The sequence below is a fragment of the Eleutherodactylus coqui genome, chromosome 6 (genome assembly GCF_035609145.1).
Source record: "Eleutherodactylus coqui strain aEleCoq1 chromosome 6, aEleCoq1.hap1, whole genome shotgun sequence".
Lineage (NCBI taxonomy): Eukaryota > Metazoa > Chordata > Amphibia > Anura > Eleutherodactylidae > Eleutherodactylus > Eleutherodactylus coqui.
Window position 1 is genome coordinate 9,532,095 of NC_089842.1, and position 25,012 is coordinate 9,557,106.

The 25,012-nt window shown below is 44.1% G+C and overlaps 1 protein-coding gene across 2 annotated transcripts in view; it reads right to left on the reverse strand.

The window, feature by feature from the left end:
- Positions 1-16,393, reverse strand: part of LOC136631802 (membrane-spanning 4-domains subfamily A member 4A-like) — a 452,683-nt gene extending 436,290 nt beyond the window's left edge. For both annotated transcript variants that reach the window (XR_010793087.1, XM_066606171.1), the window contains exons 1-3: positions 16,172-16,393; positions 12,826-12,951; positions 6,436-6,492 (exon numbers count right to left, since the gene is read on the reverse strand). Coding sequence is in view for 1 of the 2 variants with exons in the window: in XM_066606171.1 (XP_066462268.1) it covers positions 6,436-6,492; positions 12,826-12,951; positions 16,172-16,318 (330 nt within the window). In the remaining variant the exon portion in view is untranslated. The remainder of the gene's footprint in view (positions 1-6,435; positions 6,493-12,825; positions 12,952-16,171) is intronic.
- Between the last annotated feature and the right edge of the window lie 8,619 nt (positions 16,394-25,012).

A 25,012-nucleotide genomic window follows, 5' to 3' on the forward strand; every position in this document is an offset into this window, starting at 1 on the left:
GCTGGAACCCCTCCCTCCAAGGCCACTGACAGTACCGCACCCGCACCCCCGCTGTGACATACATACTCACCCATCAGCTGAGGACAGTCTGCTGGGGGAAGCTATTCTTCTTCTTCAGTGGGTGCCAGCTGGTGAAGCCGTTGCCATGGAGTGAGCGGACTGCACATGCGCCTGCACCAGGCGAAGTCACGAGGACCTGACCAGCCGGCAAGAGCTACTGCGCCTGTGCGACTATTGGATAAAGAGACACCGCTGGAAAAGTCGTATCCAAGGACAACGAACAGGTAAATATAGGGGCGGCACCTGATCAGGTAAGTATATATCTTCTGTATGGCGTATTTACAAAGCATACATTATATTATAAAGTGCTTTGTAATGGCCATACAGAAGTATATAGACCCATTTCGCACGGTGGAACAACCCCTTTAACACTTTTTAGAGATGTTTTACAAGAGAATGAGCAGTAGGGAAAGAAAGCTGACCAGCGACGACCAACTGAAGTCACCAACTAAAGGTGACTACCCACTACAGGTCTTTTTCACAGTGAAATTCGCAGCAATTTTTTTTCCAGGGGTCTATGGGACTTGTTAATGTTAAAATCGCATCACGCAAAATCGCGATTTCGCCGCAATGCATTTTTAACATTATCCATCACAAAAAAAGAGAAAAAAAACTTCCTCGCGCTTCAAGGGTTAAATGTGAATGCAGACCGCTGGTCCGTAATTGAAAGAATATTTTTATTGCTACGCGTTTCAGCGTGAAACTACGCCTTTTTCAAGCACAAATCCATATTAAAACCAAACATAAAACCACCTTATATAAATATACAAAGGTTTATCGATACATGTTGTATTCGCTACAGACACCATCCGAAAGTCCGCCCTCCTTCTGGGAGGAGGTTCAATCACATGATCTAGTCATGTGACTCTGGTCATGGGACCAGAGTCCATGGAACGCTTGATGCGTTCCGATCACGTTCATACAGCCGATTTTTATTTAGGCTCTATTAGGAAGTGAAGTGGTCAGTCGATATTTATATTTCCACCTCCTTTGTAGAACTATATACTTATCGTAAACACATATATAAAAAAATAATTTAATCAATATAGTTTTCATTTTAAGAATCCCAGTCACAGGGGAGTCCGTGGTATAAATGGTGCCTTCACAGGCTGAACTCTTTATAACTAAAACATAACTTTGATTGTTAACTTTTTTTCTAAAATACTAATAAGGAAACATGTAAATGCATAAAAATATTCTAATATGCACCGTGTTATATCTAGTCCAATATCCTCCAATTACAATTGGAATCAGGGTATACCATATCATCGAGGGCAAGAACAATGGCGCTGATGAGTTCATCTCGCTCCAGAATACCGCGGTGCAGATTTCAGTCCAACATTCACCTGAATAAATACGCAGTCCTTGATTGTATCTGGTTCCCCATCATCGGACTTTATGACTCATCTGGATACATACCAGACTGATAAAATGTTTGTATCATTGTAGAGTAGAGCTGTCAGTTGGTTCATGTGCATAGATATGGGTCTTTGGCCCTAGATGTACTTGTATATAGGCTATTTCTTAGCTCAGAAGAGAGATATTCAAAGGTTCGACGCGTTTCTGTCGCCGGAGCGACTCATCAGGAGCCTTTCTGCACAGTATCGAACCAAAGGGTTCTTATGTTTCCAACACTCGAGGAGCGTACCCAAATGAATAGGGTGCGATCCCAAATGCTGGAAACGACATTAAAGGGGTTGTCTCACGCCGAAACAGGTTTTTGTTTTTTTTCAATAGGCCCCCCGTTCGGCGCGAGACAAACACAAGGGATGGGTTAAAAAAAAACAAAACGTTTAGTACTTACCCGAATCCCCGCTCTTCTTACTTACCTTACCAAGATGGCCGCCGGGATCTTCACCCACGATGCACCGCGGGTCTTCTCCCATGGTGCACCGTGGGCTCTGTGCGGTCCATTGCCGATTCCAGCCTCCTGATTGGCTGGAATCGGCACACGTGACGGGGCGGAGCTACGAGGAGCCGCTCTCCGGCACGAGCGGCCCCATTCACCAGGGAGAAGACCGCACAGCGCAAGCGCGTCTAAAATCGCCAGAAGACGGCGAATTTAGACGGCACCATGGAGACGGGGACGCCAGCAACGGAGCAGGTAAGTGAATAACTTCTGTATGGCTCATAATTAATGCACAATGTACATTACAAAGTGCATTAATATGGCCATACAGAAGTATATAACCCCACTTGATTTCATGAGACAACCCCTTTAATCTCTGAAAGTCACAATGGAAGTCCAGATATGCACAAGCAATGATAGCGTGTGTCTACAAGCAAGGACAATTGAATGCTAGGTAATAGGTTCCTATATACTGGCTCCCCAGGTCAAACAGCTAGATAGGACTCACAGGAGTACACGCATCATCTCCCTCAATCTCTAAATACTAAATCTGTGTTCAGTCCCTATAGTGCCTGGGGTTCAGATAACAAACCCTGTTTTGATAAACTACATGTTCCCTATTGCACTAATCTAGGCTCTGGGTACAGGACTGATCCCTAGTATCCAGGCGTAGGTTTGTTAGTAAAGGAACCAAAACAAATAAAGTAGAAACCCAGCAGCAACTCCAGCCTTGATTGTTGCAAGGAATTTTGCCTACACTTTAAGCCAAAAATAGACAGTGTGAAATGTGTCTTGTGTTTCCTCTCGATCTGCACTATATAACCCTTAGGCCTATTATGCAAATGCTTTTAGCCCCAAACAACTAGAAAAATGAAAAATGAGAGGAGTTTTGTTAGTTGCTATATAGTCTGTGTACACCAGTAGCAGTATACTGTATAGAAGCGGTAAGAGTATGCTGTATACAGCCGGGATGCTTGCGAATGCTTTGTGCGCACTACTGGTCCCAGGCAGCCGAACTGATGATGCACACAATGAAAGCAGTTGTAGTCCTAGGAAGGACTGTTGGGTTCAAATTATTCCAATCCCATGCCACCTCCGTCACAAAATTTCATGAGCCACAAACGTAGGCATAAAGGGGACTCAGATGCCAGTACTTCTACACATCTCCACAATTCAACAACGCATTCTAAAACAAAAGATTGGATTGAAGCTGGAGGTGTCACAAAAGTAGCCACCACAGGTATACAGTGAAACTGTCAATGTCTCATGAAATCAGTTACGCTTCCTTTGATCGCTACGAGGACCGGGTGATCCATGCATAAATTTGAGTGGCCAAAGCAGGAGCCCACGCTGGGCAGCAGATCTGGAGCAGATTCTACATACAACCAGCGCTGACCCCCAGGGACATGTGCGTTTATCAGGCCTAAAGCAATCCGGCTGTTTACCACTCAGGGTATTATACGTCAGCGGACATCCAAAAACAGACAGTGTGCAATGACTTGTCTTGTTATACAGTGCTGATCACAATTGCAATCCCGTGCCACCTCCGTCACAAAATTGTCAGGAGCCACAAACGTGGTCATAAAGCAGACTCGGATGCTAGTACTTCAAACCATCTGCACTATTCAACAACCCTTTCTAAAACCAAAGATTGGTTTGAAGCAGGAGGTGTCACAAAAGTAGCCACCACAGGTATACAGCGACCCTGTGAAAGTCTCATTAAATCAGTTACGCTTCCTTTGATCGCTCCAAGGACAGCATGAGCCGTGGAGAAATTTGATTGGCCAAAGCAGGACAATTTCTTCTGTGTAAGTGTCAGATAGCTGAACACCGCGCTGGGAATCCTTTGTGTACCAAGAGTATATGGGAAACCCTAAAACATTTGTGTACCAACAGTATAGGCGAACCCCTGAAAAATTTGTTTACTTAGAGTATAGGCGAAGGCCTGAAAAATTTGTGTACCAAGAGTATAGATGTACCCCTAAAAAATTGGTTTACTCAGAGTGCAGGTGAAACCCAGAAAATTTTTTTAAACATAGAGCTCGTAGTTGCTTAATCTTCTAACAGAGCCTGGAGGCAGCCTTCCAAAAAAATTAGTTTTCACAGAGCCTTTTGGCCCTCTGAAGAATTGGCTTTTCAGCGTGCTGACATGCTGATTTAGGAGGAGGAGGAGGAAGATCAGAGAAGGATAGACCAAGCTACTTCTCCCCGTTTTTGGGGTGATATAGGATGCATTTTTCTCCTGTTGAAGCGAAAAGAATCTTTAGGATCCGCAGCTTTCCACCGGTGGAGAAGAGAAGTCTGCGGAAATCCAGCCTTTGTTCATCTTTGTGAGGGTAAGCATGTCGGTGCTGTCAGTTGACAGGTGGGTACGCTTATCTGTGATGATCCCGCCAGCAGCACTAAACACCCTCTCTGACAAAATGCTAGCGGCAGGGCAGGCCAGCACCTCCAGGATGTACAGCACAAGTTCGTGCCACGTGTCCAGTTTTGACACCCAATAGTTGTATGGAGCCGAAGGATCACGGAGGATGTTGGTACGGTCGGCTATGTACTCCCTCACCATCTTTTTACAGTGTTCCCTCCGACTCAGCTTAGACTGGGGAGTGGTGACACAGTCTGGCTGGGGAGCAATAAAACTGGCAAAGGCCTTGGAGAGTGTTTCCCTGCCTGCACTGGACATGCTGCCTGATCCCCATGCCTCCCCTGCTAGTTGGCCCACTGAAGTAGGTCCTCTACTGCAAGCATTGTCAGATGGGAACTTTAGCATCAGTTTTTCCACCAGGGCCCTGTGGTATTGCATCACTCTCGTACTCCTTTCCTCTTCGGCAGTGAGAGTGGAAAGATTCTCCTTATAACATGGGTCGAGAAGGCTGAACACCCAGTAATCCTGGTTGGCCAGAATGCGTCTAACGCGCGGGTCATGGGAAAGGCAGCTTAACATGAAGTCAGCCATGTGTGCCAGAGTCCCAGTAGGCAACGCATCGCTGTCCTCACTAAGAGGATGACTATCAGTCTACTCCTCCTCCTCTTCCTCTTCCGCCCATACACGCTGAACAGATGTGAAGGAAGTAGCATGGGTACCCTCTGCAGTGTGGGCAGCAGACTCTTCCCCCTCGTTCTCCTCCTCCTTCAATATGCGCTGAGCAGGCCCAGAAAAATTTAAAACACTGTATACTGTTGGTAGATACAGCAAATTCACAGCCCACAGACACTGGGATATAGATTACACTCTGTCCAGGCCCAGAATAATGTAAAACACTGTATACTGTTGGTAGATAGCGCAAATTCACAGCCTACAGAGACTGGGATATAGCGTACACTCTCAGCAGGGCCCCAAGTTTTTTCTAGTGTGTATACTGTTGTTAGATAACGTGAATTCACACCACCAACACACGGGTATATAGCGTACACTTTGATCCCCCAAAAAACTAAAGAATAGAGAAATGATAGGAGTTCTGTTACTTCCTATGTACAGCCCTGGCAGTACACTGCATAAAACCTGTAACAGTGGGCAGAATACAGCCGGGATGCTTGAAGAAAATTTGTGCGCACTACTGGTCCCAGGCAGCCAAAATGCTGAAGAACACAATAAGAGGAGTAGTAGTCCTAAAAAGGACTTTTGGGTTTCTCGGAGCAAGGATCCTTGCCTAACCACAACCTAATACCTACACTAACGCTTTCCCTATTGCAGCAGCTCAATCCCAAAGCTCATGCAGCATGCGTGTGAGGCGAGCTGCGGGTGACCATAGCTTTAATACTTGGCAGTCACCTGATCAGCCCAGCCAGTCACTGCTGTCGACATGCACAGGGTTGGCACTTCACAGCAGGAAGTGGTAAAGCCTTCCCTGCATGTTTAGTGGCTAAAAAATGGCGTTAAACATGCAGGGAGGGGACATTAAATTTACTCGAGCAACGAGCACCATCGAGCATACTTCTACTCAAACGAGCATCAAGCTCGGACAAGTATGCTTGCTCATCTCTAGTGTTATTTTAATATATCTGACTTTTATAGATGCAGTGATACCAAATACAGTATTTAGATTTTTTTGCTTTAGATTATTTGGTATTAAAAATGGAAAAAAAGTTTTCTTAAAACTTAAAAAAAAATTATTTTTACAGTTTTTTAGTTGTCATAGAGGACTTGAACTAGTGACTTTTTGATCACTTACACAATATACCACAATACTTCAGTATTACAGTATATTGTACTTTTGCAGGCATTCTATTCAGCCCTACTAGAAGCAAGGCTTAATAGGCAGATATTCATGAAAGCCGTTAGGGTCTTCACAAGGCCCCAGGCTGCTATGACTGCTGAACAGCAACTGGTGATTTCATTGTGAAGGGTCATTTGGGAGACAGATAGAGCTCCATCTATTTGTTAGGGACTTAAAAAGTGGCTGTAAGAATTAACAACAGCATCTAAATGGTTGACTTTCATGCTTGCACTGGACACCACTTGGCATCGTCCTTCACTGACATATGGAAGGGAAGCCAATTAGAGACCTTTTACCATTTTGACTTACCTTTCCCTCTGTTGGCTTCCTTGAAGCAGAAACTGATAGCGATCCGGAGATGATAAACTGTAAGGATGAATTTGACAAAATTAGCTCTTATTTTGCAGCAGAGATCAAGAAAAAAATTAATCAATTACATAAATCCAGGGTAAAGTAGATGTACGCTTAACTCCCTTCCCAACCGTATAACCTAAATATATGTCATGTAGTCGTAAAGGGTGTATGGAGTGGGCTCCACAACCAAATCTGCTCCATACTCAGTGGCTATAAGGAGGGAGTAGATAAGAGGGGGGGAAAAATTGAGGATACTTTGTATTTTCAATCGTTATATCAAACAGAGCAGCAAGATGTCATGGATTCCCATTACTGCATTGCCCTTATGGCACAGGAAACTGTAGGATTTAAGCATATCAAAGAGGAGCCCATTGCTATACCAGAGTAAGGTAACAGAAGCAGAACCACTTCCACCTTATCTGTCAGCACAGGAGGCAGAATTGAAGGCCCTGACAGAAGTGTGTATAGTGGCTAAGGATAAGACGGCAATATATATACATTGACTCCAGATAAGCTTTTGGTATAGCACATGACTATGGACCCATCTGAAGAGCGAGGGCATTTCTAATGGCAGATGGAAAACAAAAAATGCAGTGAGTGTGGGACAATTGATGGAAGCCCTTATGTTTCCCATAGAGCTTCAAATAGTGGAAATCAAAGCCCATACCAAGACAAATAGTGCAGAAGCCAAGGGAAATGCACATGCAGATGCTGCTGCAAGGTACAAACCTAAAGAACAAGTCCATCTTCAAGTTGTCACTTCAGCTACTCCAGTTAACCTGGAGCTGCTCCAGTCTCTTCAGGCTCAGGCCACATCGCTTGAACTGAAGAGCTTGACAGAGGCAGAAGCCAGCCACAGAGATGATGGACCGTGGCGGAATAAGCAACATTTGTGTCTCCCTCATACCTTTTTTCCCATGATGGCACACTGTGTTCATGGGAGAACACATCAGTCCAAGGCTGTAACCTAGTGATCCAACATTGGATTGCTCCAGGCTTCAGCACCACAGCTGCCTGACACATGCAGCCATGCATTACCTGTGCTTTGCACAATGCTGGCAAAATGGTAAAAGTGCCTCTGAAATGCACAACAAGGCCGTCTACCCCTTCCAAAGGTTGCAAATTGATTACATACAGTTGCCAAAGACTTGAACTTATGAGTTTGCCCTTGTCTGTGTTGACCTTTTCTCCGATTGACCGGAATGGTATCCCATTTCTAAAGCCACTGCAAAAACCACAGCACTTAAATTACTAAATGAAGTGATCTGTAGATATGGTGTTCCAGAGACCATAGAAAGTCATAGGGGTACCCACTGCACTGCAGAAATAATGAAAGAGATCATGTCAGCTCTTAACATAGAACAGGCCCTCCACATCCCCTATCACCAGTAGAGTAGTGGAAGGATAGAGCGACTAAATGGGACATTGAAACTTAAGATACAGAAAGCAATGGCAGAGTTAGGGAAGCCATGAACCCCTTCCCTTAGCACGGTTCTCAATAAAGTACACGCCCAATAGAAAGATGGGACTGTCTCTTTTTGAGGTACTGTTTAGTTCGGCACCGAGGACAGGGTTGTATTTTTCACAGGTACTCCAGATGCAGCATAATGCACTCACTGAATATGTTCAGGCCCTGCAAACCCACTTAAGCCAAGTGCATAAACAAGGGTTTGCTTTCCTTCCAGATCCTGATTCTGTGCATGCAACTCATTCTTTGGAACCGAGAGAGTGGGTTGTCCTAAAGACAAGCGTGATAAGATCTCTGGAACCACGATATGAAGGGCCATACCAAACACTGTTACCAACTGTGACTTCCATGAAACTGGAAGGAAAGCCAAATTGGATCCAAGCTAGTCACTGTAAAACAGTACAGGATCCAAGATCCAGACTTAAAGTTGTGTTTTAAGGTAACTGGGTTGTCCTCAGAAGGGCATATTGGGAAAATGTTCAGAACCGAGACGTGATGGATGATACCAGATCCAGTTGACAACTGCCATTTTAGTCAAATTGGAAGGATAATTGGGTACATGCCAACCACCGTATGCGAATCTCCATCCGAAAGAAAGAATCCAATAGCCACTAAACTACGCATATCTCTTCAGTTATAGTTAGAAGGTGGTTGAATAATATGTTGAAAAATAATTGAGACATTTTGTGTGTAAAAATCATTAAGTACTTATAGAAAACCGAAGAACTGTTTTATGTATACCCGCACTCTTATAATATCCTCCTCTAGGCTTTTGTGTGTATACCCCTCATTACCTTATTATGAAGGAGGTCAGGTAATGGTCTGAAAAAACAACTTGGGATCATCATGTCCTGTGATTTGTGCAGGAACATGTGTCACAATAGACTGTGTCCCCCCGGACAGGATGTGCATGTGCAATGCTCACTAATGATGTAGTGCCTCTGTTTCCAAATCACACCCCCTATGGGGATTACAATGGGCTACCTAATAAAATAGTAGACAAGATGTGAAATAAGACTGTATAAAATCGGGCCAGAGCTACGCTCTGCTTTTTTAGATGACAAGTTGTTGGGAGCCCTGGATCACACGGTAGTGGTCATGCTAATCTTTGGTTACCGCATAAGGGTCTGTCATGAATGGTGAGCTCACACTTTTCCAGGGGAGCTGCAGATAATTGGCATGAAGGCAAATAGTAAACCTCATGTAATGTTTATGGGCTTGTCCTACTAGATTATTTTATTTGCCCAATCATACTACGGATGAGGGATTAGCTAGTGAAGCTACCAATTGTCTAGATTATAAAATGTTTCCAGTATTAGGGATAGCTAACCAACTAATGCAATTCAAGATGAGTTAATTGTTATTGCTAACCAATTTACAATAGTGCTAGATTACCTTACGACTGCCCAAGGAGTGGTATATGCTGGTAGGTTTTGTATTTTTGTCACATTTAGGTATTCTCATGCATCAAACACCTGACTGCACTCTAGAGCTAAAGGGAATCCTGTGTACTGGTGGAAGCCTGTGATAGACCTTCCACACTGTTGAGTAAGGGCTCCTGCACACTAGAGTAAGGGCTCCTGCACACTCGAGTAAGGGCTCCTGCACACTCGAGTAAAGGCTCCTGCACACTAGAGTAAAGGCTCCTGCACACTAGAGTAAGGGCTCCTGCACACTTGAGTAAGGGCTCCTGCACACTTGAGTAAGGGCTCCTGCACACTTGAGTAAGGGCTCCTGCACACTTGAGTAAGGGCTCCTGCACACTTGAGTAAGGGCTCCTGCACACTTGAGTAAGGGCTCCTGCACACTTGAGTAAGGGCTCCTGCACACTTGCATTTTTCTTGCGCGCTTTTTTAACGTGATATCGCTGCGTTTTTTTTTATGTGATTGTCAATGGAACTTTCTAATGTTAAAAACGCATCGCACAAAAATTGCACTGCACCAACTTGTGATGCGCTTTTAACATTAGAAAGTCCCATTGACAATCGCATTAAAAAATACAGTGATATCGCATGAAAAAAAAACGCAAGAAAAACACAAGTGGATATTCACCCTAATAGTGAAGTAATAGCTCTGGGAGCATCACTAGTGGGGTCTGGGGACTAGCAATAACTAGTGGCAGGGTATTAAATGATTTACGATATGGCAAGAGTACTTAATGTTACCTCATGGGCTTTTGACTTATTACTGGTGGATGTACAGGGTACTTCGGAAGCTTTTCTACAGAACAGAGCTACAATTGATGATCCGGGAAGTTTTCAGACTACATGAAACTCCTCATGATGTGGTCTCGGACCTCTGTTCAGATCACGTCAAAATTGTAGAAGCACTTCTGCACGGTCCTGGGAACTACCATTAAACTCTCCTCTGCCTTTCATCCTCAGACTAACGGCCAGACTGAGAGAACAAACCAGACTCTGGAGCAGTATCTCCGCTGCTTCATTTCCCATCTTCAAGACAACTGGGTGGATTATTTATCAACAGCGTAGTTCACTTACAACAATGCCCAACATAGTTCAACCACCCAGAGCCTGTTCTATGCCAACTACAGTACACATCCCATCTTCATTACTGGCCTCCCTATCAACACTCCTGTTCTGACTGTCAACCACAGACTGATGGCATTAGCCAAGACTCAAAAGGCATTGAAGGAGGCCTAACAGGAAGCCCAAGATGCCTATAAAAAAGTGGCAGACCAGACCAACACTGCCAAGCGGCTCCTCCCTTCCGGGTTGGAGAAAACGTGTGGCTATCCACCAAAAATTTGAAGGCCCAGGTGCCCTCTCCCAAAAGTTTAGCAGACCCTTCCTAATTTCAGCGAGGGTTAGCCAGGTGGCTTTCCACTTGAAGCTCCCAGGCAGCCTGATGATCCACCCTGTTTTCCATATGCCCTTGCTAAAATCATTCTGGAAAAATACCTTCTTGGGAAGACAACAACCGACTCCCACTCCTGTAAAGGTTCTGGGGCAAGACAAGCTTGTCACAGAAAATCCTGGATTCCAAAAGATATAGAGGAAGACTTCAGTACCTTGTGCAGTGGCAGAGATACGGACCAGAGGAGAACTCCTTGTGGCTGGACCAAAATGTACATGCTCCAAGGCAAAAGAGTTTCACTAGAAGCATCTGGGTGAGCAAGCTCCTGGGATGTTTGGAGGCCATCCTAGAAGGGGGGCTACTGTCAGCGATTGAACTCGGGACCTCCTGTGCTCCAGTTAGTAGCTCTCCCCACTGAGCCATTCAGCCCTTGGATAATTCCTCTGCATAACTCTTTACCTTGTTCCAGATCCTGCAAACCCAGCCCCTGTCATGATCCTGCTTCTGTTTCTGATTAGGCTCACTATAAAAGTCTGGCCCTGCCACTCCCTCAATGTGTGATTATTGTTCTCCACAGCCTTAATCAAGCTTCACTCCTGCCTGCTGCTCTGTTATTTCAACAAGACCTCCTGATACCGACCTCTGGCTTCCTTCTTGACAACGCTACCCGCCTCTTCCATTTGTACAGCGACACAAGACCACCTGATACCGATCTCTGGCTTCCTTTCTGACAATGCTACTCACCTCCTCCATTTGTACCATGACACGAGACCTACAGTTCCTGATTCCTGACTTTCTTTGACCATTCTCCAGACCTGTGGCTACTACACCCGCGGTTCCAACCCCAGTGCCAGAAACGCCACAGTTTGTGCAAATACATATGTAGATAATGTAGAGAGGGTTTGCAAAAACAAGGAGCCAAAGATGTCTGTGTGTCAATTTCCACTGGCCAAAAGCAGTGTCGTGTCTCCTTATTGAGAGCACCAAAAAAGTGTGTGGAGACACCTAGGGGGTGAGTGGAGAGCTAGCATCGCCTTATAAGTCTTCTTACTTATCTTTTAGGTGTCCCCACGCCCCTTCTGGGGTGTCTCCACACACTTTTTGGGTGCTCTCCTTAAGGAGACACGACACCGCTTCTGACCCACGTCATAGGCCCCTCACAGACTAAGCCAGAAGCCTTCTGCACACTGAGGAGGGGCAATCACCCCGAAACAGGCTGTCTGTGCTTGGTCTTGGTTTCATATTCCCAATCATTGTTAAGACTTGCTATAAGTCACTTTGATTTGAAGGAATGCTACCATCCAATAGATGGTTCTGTAGAGGTATTTTCCATCTTTCTTATTTGTAGAGATGAGCGAACGTACTCGTTAAGGGCGATTTTGCAATCGAGCATCGCTATTTTCGAGTACCTGACTACTCGGGTGAAAAGATTCGGGGGGCGCCAGGGGGCGGGGCGGCGGCGTGGTGGAGCAAGGGGGGGTAGCTCTCTCTCTCCCCCCCACTCCCCTCTGCAACCCCCCGCTCACCCCCGGTGCCCCCCAAATATTTTCACCCGAGTAGTCAGGTACTCGAAAATAGTGATGCTTGATGGCGAAATCGCCCTTAACGAGTACGTTCGCTCATCTCTACTTATTTGCATCAAATTCCACAGTAACAAGTTGTGTTTGGGAGAAGTTGTCATTCTCGTCTGGGTCAGATACAGAAGAAAAGGGAAACTGAACTCCAGTCAGGGAGGACATCACCTGTAATCACTGGATATATCAGTACTGTAATCACTTATATGGCCTGCAAAATACCTGTGTTGAGCTGGTATCTACTGTTACATGGTCACTGTATGCACTGTTTCAGATTTTCTACCGCATGTGTCATGGCACATTGAGACTGTCACTCAACGGCTCCTTTAAGTTTGGAGCTGACCCTGGCCGTCATGTATGCTGCCTCTATTATAGCTACTATATATAGACTATAACAATGTAACTGATATAAAAAGTAGCCAAGCCCCGAGGGAAGAAAATAGCAGGTAAGTGGCACAACTAGAAGTTCACTACATGTATGTATCTTACCAGTATTGCAGACCATATTGGGGCCCCAGTCATAGTCACAACTCCCGGGCCATAAATCGAGCTCTCCTGTTTTATCAAGACAATGCCGATGCTCAGAAGAAGAATCCCTACAAATATCTGTGTTGTCTGCAGAATAAGAGAAATTCATTTTGACCTTTTATAGTATAACTGTAGGAGACCAACAGGCGATACGACAGAAATAAGGATACAACCCCATAAGTATACTAAATGTGCCGCCATTATAAAATGTATAGCATCATTATATGATGTGGCGCCCAACAATGCGGTGAAAGCGGGATAAACAAAATACAAATACAATGCTCAGGGCAAAAAACTGGTTTGAAACCTCATTACTGTATATCCACATTCAACCATTGTAGGTCTCCAGTGCGCGGTACACAACTAGTGATGCAACTCTTCTAGTAGTCTTCAATTGAAATACCATACAATCTTGTGTCTACAGCTCCTATGCAAACCTGTCTGTTCCCATCGTAACAGAGTGCAAACCAGTTTTGCATAGACTGATTCTGTAAGCACGGATTAGATATTAGACAGTGAGGGTGATCAATGAGTGGAGCCGGTTGCCACAAGAGCTCATGCATTCTCCTTCAATATAAGTCTTCGAACAGAGACTGGAAAGACATCTGTCTGGGATAATTTAGTGATCCTTCATTGAGCAGGGGGTCAGACAACTCTTCCATTCTCAGGACTTGCGCCCAGGGCCTCTTGTGCTCCAGACAACTGCTCTCCCCAGTGAGCTATTCATCCTCCTGGACAGCTCCCTTGCTGAATCCATCCCTGGCTTTTGTTTCAGCAAGTCTGGTTCCTGTTTCCTATTTAGCTCCTCCCTGCACTAATTGGACTTCCTATATAAACCTGTCCCTGTCCCTCCCTCATTGCATGTTTATTGTGTTCTGAGCCTTTAACCAAGCTCTCTCTGTGGATCTGTCTTTCTTACAGTGGATCATCATCTTTGTGTACCAAATCTTGGCTGCCTCCCTGACAACATCCCTGCTTAAACCCTCTGTGCTGCATCATCATCTCTGTGCACTGGACCTCTGCCTCACTCGATTACGCTACCCCCCGGCAGCGGTTACAATCAGGAGAATCCAGTCCTGCACCAGAATCCTGATAGAATAAACACGCCTCCCTACAAACATGGAGTCCATCATAGCCACCAAGCTGCGGAACTGCAAGACCTCTGTGCCACCTATCAGGAGAGGGTTACAAAAAGAGATAGATAAGTTACAGCGACGATTACTTGAGTTGCGCTCTTCAGATGCAGAGGTTTGCATGCCTTTACCATCAAAGTTTGGTGGGGACCTCCGCCAGTACCGAGGATTTCTGAATCAATGTCGCATTTATTTCCACATGAAACCCGTTCCATTTATCAATGATAGACAAAAGGTGATGTCCATTATTAACCTGTTAGGAGATGAAACGTTTGCTTGGGTCTCGTCATATGTGGAAAATAATAAGCTTCTTAATAACTTCCACACCTTCATTAATGCTATGGGTCAAGAGTTTGATTGCCCCAATCACTATGCAACTGCTGAAGGAAGATTGCATAGTCTCTGACGGGGACGGCATTTGGTCACCGAGTATACGGCACAGCTACGTTGTTGGCCCATTGATACCACATGGAACCCCGCCGCACAGCAGTGTCAGTTCCAAAAAGGACTTTCGAAATGTGTTAAAGACGCGCTGGCCAGAGTGGAGACCACAGACACTTTTGGAAGACTTTATTCAACGGAGTATTCAAATCGATCAGAGGCTTACTGAATGGCGAAAGCAGAAGTTGCGGGCTTTAGGAAATAACCCACCCTGTTCCTTCAGTCAATCCACCATAAACACCCAACAAAGGCCGGAATCTTCACCTGACCCAATGCAGATCGATGCCATCCGCAAACCCCTCTCCATGAGAAAGATAGGCGCCACTCAAAGAATTTATCCCTGCATTGTGAGGGTTCAGGACACTATGCTATGAACCTTCCCAATACGTTCCAGAGGACCATCGCCTTCGCCCATGCCAAGACCATACTTAACCCTGTGTTCCTGAGCATCCAGATACTGGTCTGTTAGCTGTTCCATCCCTCTATTCTGTTATCCCTATTGAAGTCTCTATGGGAAGCCATTTAATTCTATGTACCACAATGTTGGATTGAAGAGCAGGAGGGAATTCAATGAACTGTCAATACACTCTCGATAATGATATTGCAGCCACTCACAACTCTGCCATCAATTTGGGATCAAGAACTATTACCTTCCCCTCAGAGTATTGCATGGGGAATTGTTGATCAAAGCTGTCCGCTTCCAGTCAGGGGTAAAGGCCCATTTACACTGGATGAATGTTGGGCAAGTGATGCCTGACACTTGTCCCCGCATGTACTCGCTCACCAGCTGCTACACAGGAGTGAATATCACTGGCTTGCTCACAGAGAGGCCAGCAGGGGGCCAGGGTGGCTGAAGAAGATTTCACTCCTCACTTTCCCCTGCCCCTCTCCATTGACCTAACACAGCAGCCGTTCAGTACTGAACTGCTGCTATTTACACTGAACAATCATCATTCAGGATTTTATCAGCCTAAATGATGAGCGATGATCGCTCAGTGTAAATAGCAGCCGTTCACTACTGAACGGCCGCTGTGTTAAGGTGCTTTAGTGTACCCAGCAGACATACCAAACATATTATCGTTTAATCTCTCCTGCAGATGTGATACTGCACTATTATATTATACCGGATTCTGCCAGGCAGTCTGTTTGCAATGGTAGCCCTAGGGGGCTTCTGGGAGCCCAGGCTGCCATAGCAACCAAACAGCACCTCACAATCTCAGCACAGGGGGGGTTGTTCGGGGTCCGCCAAACTGAATAGGACTTTATTTTCAGGGTTCACAGCCACGATCAGTGTTAATGTTGATCATGGCTAATGACAATAAGTGTTAGCTGTGAGAAACAGCTGGCTCCCGCATTGTATGGAGCGGGATCGTCTCTCGATCTATGTCCACACAAACCCTGAATGCACAGGACAAAAATGTATTGTTAAAGGGTTAAAGGTCTCATTTTAGCAAAATTTTCCTACAGGTTAAACATCAACCCAACTGTTACGGACGTGGTGTAGCTCGGCCAGAGTGGTTGGTCTTGGCACTAGTCGCTCTACTTAGTAGAGTCTGTAGCTCCTGGTCTTCATCCTTGTCCACCTTGAGGAGGGTTTGACGTGGCTATAAGGGGCCTCCTGGTTACATCGTCACCAGATGGCTGCATGACCATATGTGCCAATCGGAACATGGTAAAGTAAGTCTGTGACGCCAGTGACCATCTCTAATAACACCTATGTAACAAGCACTTACCCCCAGAACTTCCGGTTCTCCGCTGTAAAATCTAACAAGTGGTTTGGGCATGTTGGCTGGAGCGTTGTGGGACTGTCCTTCAGCATTTTCTGATCTCACTTGAGAGATAACCACAGATCCTCCTGCATCTGGTGCGACCGCAGACATGGCTCTGCAAATGCAAAGACAAGCGGGGGATCAAATTAATGTTACACATAAAAATCCCATTCCTGCAGCCCATCTGGATTCTGTTACACATGGAAATGGTTCAACCCCTTCCTGCAAAAGTGCATATTACATCCCATTGTGGTGGACTGAATCCAATAGGGCATAATAGTATGTCCAGGAGCCATGTCCATGCCATCAGCGGTGGGTGCCGGCTGTAACAGCTGAGATCCCTCTGCTACATCGGGAAGCAGGCATTACTACAATCCCAGGCATTTAACCCCTTAGAGAATGTGTGTCAAACTTAGGGCCGGCAGGCTGAATCCGTAATTTTATGTGGCCCATGACAAGGTCCAGATACAGAAGGAGCGACTCTCTGCTTTCCCTGAAGGACACCGCCAGCACTTGGCAGAGGGGGCAGCACCAGCAAAGGGGGTGGAGACAGTCTTTGGGGAAATAAAAAGGAAATAAATAATTTCATGTTATTCCAATAGTTGAAATAGAAAAATCATATTTACATGCGAGTTCGATACAATTTTTTTTTGGCTCCCATAGAAAATAGTAGGCAATTCTTGAACAAAATCGCCCAAATACAGGACATGCTCCAATTTGTCTATCTCAGACTTTTGATTCAATGGATGTGTATAAATCTGTTGACAATAATGGGTTCTTTACTCATGCGAGTTCCGTCCATATTATAAGTATCTCGCCCATGTAAATACACCCTAAAGTAAAAGACATTTAAAGACACACATACAGGGTTATTACAAATGATCTTCCCGATGTGGAACCCTCATAAGTGCTTCACGGGCGCATCGCCCGTGTGACTGAGCCCTTACTGCAGGAAGAAGACGGCCGCACTTCAGGACGGACGACTCCCCGCAGCGCCGAAGAAAGAACACATGACCAGCAATGAAGCCGGTCACATGTTCTTTCCTCCGGCGCTGCAGAGAGGTGTCCGTCCTGAAGTGCGGCCGTCTTCTTCCTGCAGTAACGCGGGCGCCGATGCTCCCGTGTGACTAAGCCCTAGCTGTTGAATGACATTCAGATACAGAAATTTGATATCAATTGTAACAGAAACTCCAAAAGTTTCAATGAACTAAACTGTCTAACTAGAGGACGTCCTTGTTGCCCAACCAATCACAGAGCAGCTCTCATTTCTTAAGCTGCTGAGATAAAATGAAAGCTGTGATTGGTTGCTATTGGCAACAAGAACGGTCTTATTGTTAGAAGGTTTGGCTAAATGAGGCCCAAAGAGTTTTATACTCCCGCAGGCATCGATAGGGGAATATGAAAGAAAATGACGGCCCACAAAGCCAGGAGGCCAGAGACGTAGCTAAAGGCTCAGGGGCCTGGGTGCAAAAAAAACTCCCTTTACCACATTTGATGACTGCCAGTCATGGTCTGCTTGGAGTTTTCTGCATCATCACTGGGTCTCTTAACCCCTTGAGTGGCGGGTTTCCTACCACCCTATCAGACCTACCAGGGCAGGTTTTTTTAATGGTCTAATCATTTAATTTCAACTAATTTTGCAGTTGCGTTCCAAGAGCCATAACGTTTTCACTTATCCATTGGCACGGCCATATGAGGGCTTGTTTTTTGCGGGACAAGTTGTACTTTTTGATGGCATCATTTCTGGGTATATATAATGTATTGCAGAACTTTTGTAAAAAATTTGTAGGGCGATTGGGGAAAAAAAAAGAAATTCTGCCATTTGCTTTTTGGATTTCATTTTTATGGCGTTCAGCGTGCAGAATAAATAGTGTGATATCATTATTCTCTGAGTCACACGATTCCGGCAATACCGAGTCTAAACAGTTGTTTTATGTTTTGCTATTTTTGTACATTTAAAACATTTTTTTTTCTTAAAGGTTTGCTTTTGTGCCGCCACATTCCAAGAGCCGTAATAATGTTATTTCCCATTGCCAGCACTCTAGAAGGCCGTGTTATTTGCGGGATGAACTCCGGTCTTCATTTATCTAATTTTTTGGAACATGTAAAATTTTGATCGCCTTTTATTCCATTTTTTCTAGTGGCAAGATTAACAAAATCTGTAATTCTGCATGTTTTTTATTTTTCACTGCATTCTCTGAGCAGTATAAATAATATATTAAAGTAATTCTACAGGCCAGTACGATTATGCCAATACCAAATTGTAAGAGTTTTTTTTCTCTTTCATGACTTTTTCACACTTAAAAAAAAAAAAAAGTAATAAAAGTTTAAATCCCCGTCCTTTTGCCATATCTATAATTAAAAATCTAAATCATAAAATAAAAATACATATTTAGTATCACCGCGTCAGTAAAAGTCTGATATATCAAAGTAGTGCATTATTTACCCCACACGGTGAACGTAGTCTGAAAAAAAAAAAAGAACGTCACAAATGCACTTTCAGTCACCCTGTTTCACAGAAAAAATGCAATAAAAATCTATCAAAAAGTAGTATGTATTCCGAATTAGCACTAACGTAAACTACAGGACATCCTGCAAAAAATGAGCTCTCGCTCAAATACGTCGACGGAAAAATAAAAAAGTTATTGCGCAGAAGATAATTAAAAAAAATGTAATGTCTTTAAAAAAACAATACAAGCGCTACATCATAAAAAAAACTATACAAGTTTGGTATCGTAGTAATCATACTGACCCATAGGATAAAGTCATCAGGTCATTTTTGTTGCAGTTTGTCCGCTGTACAAACAAGACGCACTGAAAGATGGCGGAATGTCTTTTTTTTTTTCATTTTACTCCACTTAGAATTTTGTAAAAGTTTTTCAGTACATTAGATGGTATTTTAAATAGCACCATTGAAAAATACAACTTGTCCCATAAATAACAAGCCCTCATACAGCGACGTCGATGGATAAATAAAGGAGTTATGATTTTTTAAACGGGGGAAGTAAAAAAAGAAATGGGGAAAAAAGAAAAAAGGGGCTGTGTCATTAAGGGGTTTAATCATATAGTAACTTCCTTTTCTGGGTCATTACAATGCAGGGATACCACATGTGTAATGTTATTTTACATTTTTTACAAAGTAAAGGGAGACAAGTGGTTTTATTTTTTTAATAATTTTTTTTACTTTTTTTAAAAAACTTTTTTTATTTTTGTCCCTTTAGGGGACTTCCACAGAGACCCATTAGGACCCCCTGATCACATTCCAAGGGTCCGATGGTGACAGCCCTTTACATGCTGCGGTCGCATAGACCGCAGCATTTAAAGGGTTAACACAGCAAAGATCGGAGGTTTTCTATGATCTCTGCTGTAAGAGCTGGTGCCTGGCTATCCTCTGACAGCCAAGCACCATCTCTGCCTGCCACAGAGACCATTGGCTTGCTTCTGACAAGCCGATGGTCTCTATGGCAACCTGTAAACAAAGCAGGACTTTGAATTTAGAACCGGCAGATTGCAAATATCTTCCTGCTTCTGTTTTTCAAAGTCCTGCACTGTTCTGTGTGGGTCTGTGCAGGCAAAGCACAATGCCACAGCTTGTGGCATTGTGCTCTGCAGCTCCCATAGTGAAACATAGCCCGGAAATCTTCCAGGCTATATCACTATCGTCAGTGGAGCTCGTCCCGGAAAATTTCTGGGTGCGCCACTCAAGGGGTTAAGAGGCAACACTAGAACCAGGGATAGTGCTAAAGTCTGAAAAGTTTAGGGGCATGAGCCCTAAAACTCATCACATCCCCTCCTTCACCAGTATAATAAATACACACCCTCTTTCTATCTATATCTCTCATATCTATTATTTTAGAAACCCTTTAAATTTAGACTGGAAAACCGCGGGGGAATTCGTTCGACCAAAAGGCATCATTAGGTTCTCATAGTGCCCTTCACGCATGTTTAAGGCGGTTTTACATTCTCGCCCTCCTTAATCTGAATCAGGTTATATGCCCCTTGTAAATCCAACTTTGAGAACCAGTTGGCACCATTCAACTGCGAAAACAGATCTGGAATAAGAGACAATGGGTAAAGATTACGCTTGATGATTTTATTCAGCTCTCAACCTGTTCCACTCATTGATCCCCCTCACTGTCAGAAAGTTTTTTCTAATATCTAATCTGTGTCTCCTCCCTTTCAGTTTCATCCCATTGCTTCTAGTCTTTCTATGTACAGATGAGAATAGGGCTGATCCCTCTGCACTGTGACAGCCCTTCAGATATTTGTAGACAGTCTCCTCTCAGCCTTCTCTTCTGCTAAACATTCCCAGATCCTTTAACCGTTCCTCATAGGACATGATTTGCAGACTGCTCACCATCTTGGTAACTCTTCTCTGAACTTGCTCCAGTTTGTCTATGTCTTTTTTAAAGTGGGGTGCCCAGAACTGGACACAGTATTCCAGATGAGGTCAGACTAAGGAAGAGTAGAGGGGGATAATGACCTCACGTGATCTAGACTCTATGCTTCTCTTGATACATCCCAGAATTGTGTTTGCCTTTTTGGCTGCTGCATCACATTGTTGACTCATGTTCAGTCGGTGATCTATTAGTATACCCAAGCCTTTTTCACATGTGCTGCTGCTTAGCCCAATTCCTCCCATTCTGTATGTGCTTTCTTCATTTTTCTTGTCCAGATGTAGGACTTTGCATTTCTTCTTGTTAAATACCATTCTGTTAGTCGCTGCGCACTGTTCAAGCTTTTCTAGATCTTTTTGAATACTCTCCTTCTCTTCCCTAGTGTTAGCTATCTCTCCTAGCTTTGTGTCGTCTGCAAATTTGATCAGTTTCCCATCACTTCCCTCCTCCGGATCATTTATAACAATGTTGACCAACACTGGGCCTAGGACAGAGCCTTGTGGTTCCCACTTGATACATTCTTCCACTTGGATGTGTGGCCATTTATGACCACTCTTTGAGTATGATCATTCAGCCAGTTCTGAATCCACCTAACAGTTGCCTTGTAGATGCCATATTTGGTCATTTTTTCAATAAGTATGGTATGAGATACTTTGTCAAATGCTTTACTAAAGTCAAGATTTACTATATCCACCGCATTTCGCTGATTAACCCAGTCAGTGATTCTGCAATAGAAGGAAACTAGATTAGTCTGGCATGACTTGTTTGGCCAACATCCAACCAATGCCTTGCATTTATTATCTATCATTCACATGCAGTGTGGCTTTAAGACTCCAGGGGGAGCCCAGGGTGGCAGTAGCAATGTGGTTCACTGTTTGAAATGCAGGGCAACGGACCGAATTATCATGGCGTCATTAATAGGTTGCTGGTCTACATGGTGAACTACATATATCAGAATGGTCTGGCACCCTGTATCTACCATGTATGGGAGTATACGCCAAGCATCCACCCCCCTCATTATCAAGAGGCAGTGTGAGTGGTTGTCTTATTGGTGTCCTGCACAGGTGTTATTGGCTCCTCCATTTGGTAGTCAGCTACCTGCATGGTGAGAGGATGCATCTATATGCTCTCCTCACCCAGTAAGTAACGGCCATTTTCTGTGATTGGCATGACTTGTTTGTTACAAACCCATGCTAGCTCTGGTTGATTACTCCATTTTCATCCAAGTACTTGGATACATGCTGTTTAATAATTTGTTCAAAGATCTTTCCCGGTATAGAAGTCAGGCTCACAGGACTGTAGTTTCCTTCTTTCCTTTTATGAAAATTGGGACAACATTTGCCCTTTTCCCATCTTCTTGGACTTCTCCTGCTCTCCAGGAATTTTCAAAGATTGTGACGAGTGGTTCAGCAATTACCTCCGCTGCTTCCTTTAGTACCCTAGTATGTAATTCATCTGGACCTTGAGACTTGGATTCATTTAAGTTATCTATGTGTTCCCTCACCATCTCTCTGCTTATAGATAGCCTGCATTCTTTTACTCCCCTAATAGCACATGGAAGATCAGTTGATGTTCCATCTACTTTCTGAGAGAAAACTTATACAAAATAGGAATTTAAAAGTTCGGCCTTCTCAACATCATTCTTAACCAATTCACCATTTTCATCCTGTAAGCATCAAATAGCATCTTTGACTTTTCTTTTGCTTTTGACCTCCGAAATCCTTTTTTTTAATTGCTTTTTGCCTGTGTTGCAAGCCTCAATTCATTATTAGTTTTAGCTTTTCTGACACCTGCCCTACAGTTTCTGCAGACTGCATTATATTATTGTTTAGATATTCCCCCCCCCCTTTTTCCATTTGATTAACATATTGTTCTTCATTTTTAACACGTGTGCAAGTTCTATGTTTATCCATACTGGTCTCTTTAAATGCTTCCCATTCTTCCTTGTTACTTCCCCGGGAAGGAGGACTGCCTCCCAGGTGCACAAAGGATAGGTCCAATCATCCCCAAGGTAGTATCTAAGTATGTCAGGCCATGTCCGTAGATGATAATATACGTGGAGGACATACCTTCGCTAGCACTGCTGGATACTGGGTCACCAGTGACCACTATTACGAAAATAGACTTTGAAAAATATTGGACACTAGACGCACTGAGCTGCCCGCCAAAAACACTGATAAATATCCCCGCCAGTAATGGACTACTGATGCCAGTAGCAGGATACTGGAAACCCACAGTTCTTGCCATAGCTGAGCTACCAAAACAAGGTATCTTTGTAGTAGATGTCCCTGATAGAAACGCTCTGGTCATGACATTAGGAATGAATATCTTACACAATTGCTGCGCGGAGATGTTAAAAGCCTTGCAGATGTCTGTCCCGGCAGCATCTCAGGCCCAACAAGTAACATAGTATGTTAGGCTGAATGAAGACAATGTCCACCTAGTTCAGCCTGTTTAAACCTCCTTGTTGATCCAGAGGAAGGCAAAAACCCCAAGAGGCAGAAGCCAATTAGCCCCTTAGAATGGAAAATTCCTTCCCGACTCGATAATGGCAGCCAGAATAATCCCTGGATCCACCTCTGATAGTTCCTACCTGTCTGTAAGACCCGGATCAACAACCCGCTGGCCACCTAATGTCTATATCCTGTAATATCATAGCGCTCTAGAAAGACATCTAGTCCCTCTTAAACTCCTCTAAGGATTTTGCCATCACCACATCCTCAGGCAAAGAGCTCCACAGTCTCACTGCTCTTACAGTAAAGAACCCCCTTCTGTGTTGGTGATGAAACCTGCTTTCCTCTAGACGTAGCGGATGCCCTCTCGTTACCGTCGCAGTCCTGGGTATAAACAGATCATGGGAGAGATCCTTGTATCGTCCCCTCATGGATTTATACAGAGTTATTTGGTCGCCCCTTAGCCGTATTTTTTCCAGGGTGAATAATCCCAGTTTTGGTGCCTCTCTGGGTATTCCAGTCCCTTCATTCCATGTATTAATTTAGTTGCCTGTCTTTGAATCCCCTCAAGCACTGTGACATCTTTCCTGAGCCCCGGTGACCAGAACTGTGCGTAGTATTCCATGTGAGGCCTGACAAGGGCCTTATATAGTGGGAGGATAATGTTCTCATCTGGGTCCTTTTTCATATCACTTTTCCCTAGTAGTACCCCATTTAGTGTATATTGGTGACATCCGTTTCTCCTGCCCATGTGCAGAACCTTACATTTATTAACATTGAACTTCATTTGCCATTTTTCTGCCCAAGCCCCCGGCTTATCTCGGTCCGTTTGCAGCTGCACATTGTCCTCCGTTGCATTGATTATATTATCGTATAATTTTGTGTCATCTGCAAATATTGATATTTTACTGTTCAGCCCCTCGATCAGGTCGTTGATAAATATATTGAACAGAATGGGGCCCAATACTGAATCCTGTGGCACCCCGCTAGTGACTGTGGTCCAATCAGAGTACGCACCATTTATTACCATCCTCTGTTTTCTATCTCTGACCCAGTTCTTTACCCAGATACACACGTTTTCCCGCAGACCAAGCTGTCTCATTTTGTATATCAGCCTATTATGCGGCACAGTGTCAAATGCTTTAGAGAAATCCAGAAATACAAGATCAATAGACTCTCCCAGGTCCAGCCTAGAGCTTACTTCATCGTAGAAGCTGATCAGATTGGTCTGACATGATCGACCCCTCATGAACTCATGCTGGTGAGGAGTTATTCTGTTGTTCTCCGTGAGGTATTCTAGGATGGCATCTCTCAGAAAATCCTCAAATATTTTCCCACTTATTGAAGTCAGACTTACTGTAGTTACCAGGCTCTCTTTTGGACCCCTTTTTGCATATTAGAACTACATTGGCAATGCGCCAATCCAATGGTACAACCCCGGTCTTGATAGTGTCCATAAATATTAGAAATAGCGGCCTAGCTATAACATCACTTAGTTCCCTTAGTATCCTTGGGTGTATTCCATCTGGGCCTGGCGATTTATCAATTTTAATCCTCTTTAACCGGTTCAGTACTTCCTCCTGTGTTAGGTATGTAATATTTTGCGGGGAGTTCATTTTATTCCCCTGCATCTCATGTGACATTTCCTTTTCGTTAGTGAATACACTTGAAAAGAAACTATTCAATAGATTTGCCCCCCCCCCCCTCCCTCCATCGTCTTCTATAATCTCTCCTGTGTTATTTGTTAAAGGGCCAGTGCTCTCAGTGCAAATCCTTTTACTGTTATTATAGTTGAAGAATAGTTTAGGGTTGTTTTTGCTCTCTTTGGCGATCAGTCTTTCTGCCTACTCCTTAGCAATTTTGATCTTTTCTTTACATATTTAGTTTTTTTCCCCTGTATGATTTTAGCGCTTATTCGCTGCCTTCTTGTTTTTGAAATTAATTATATTGTGGTC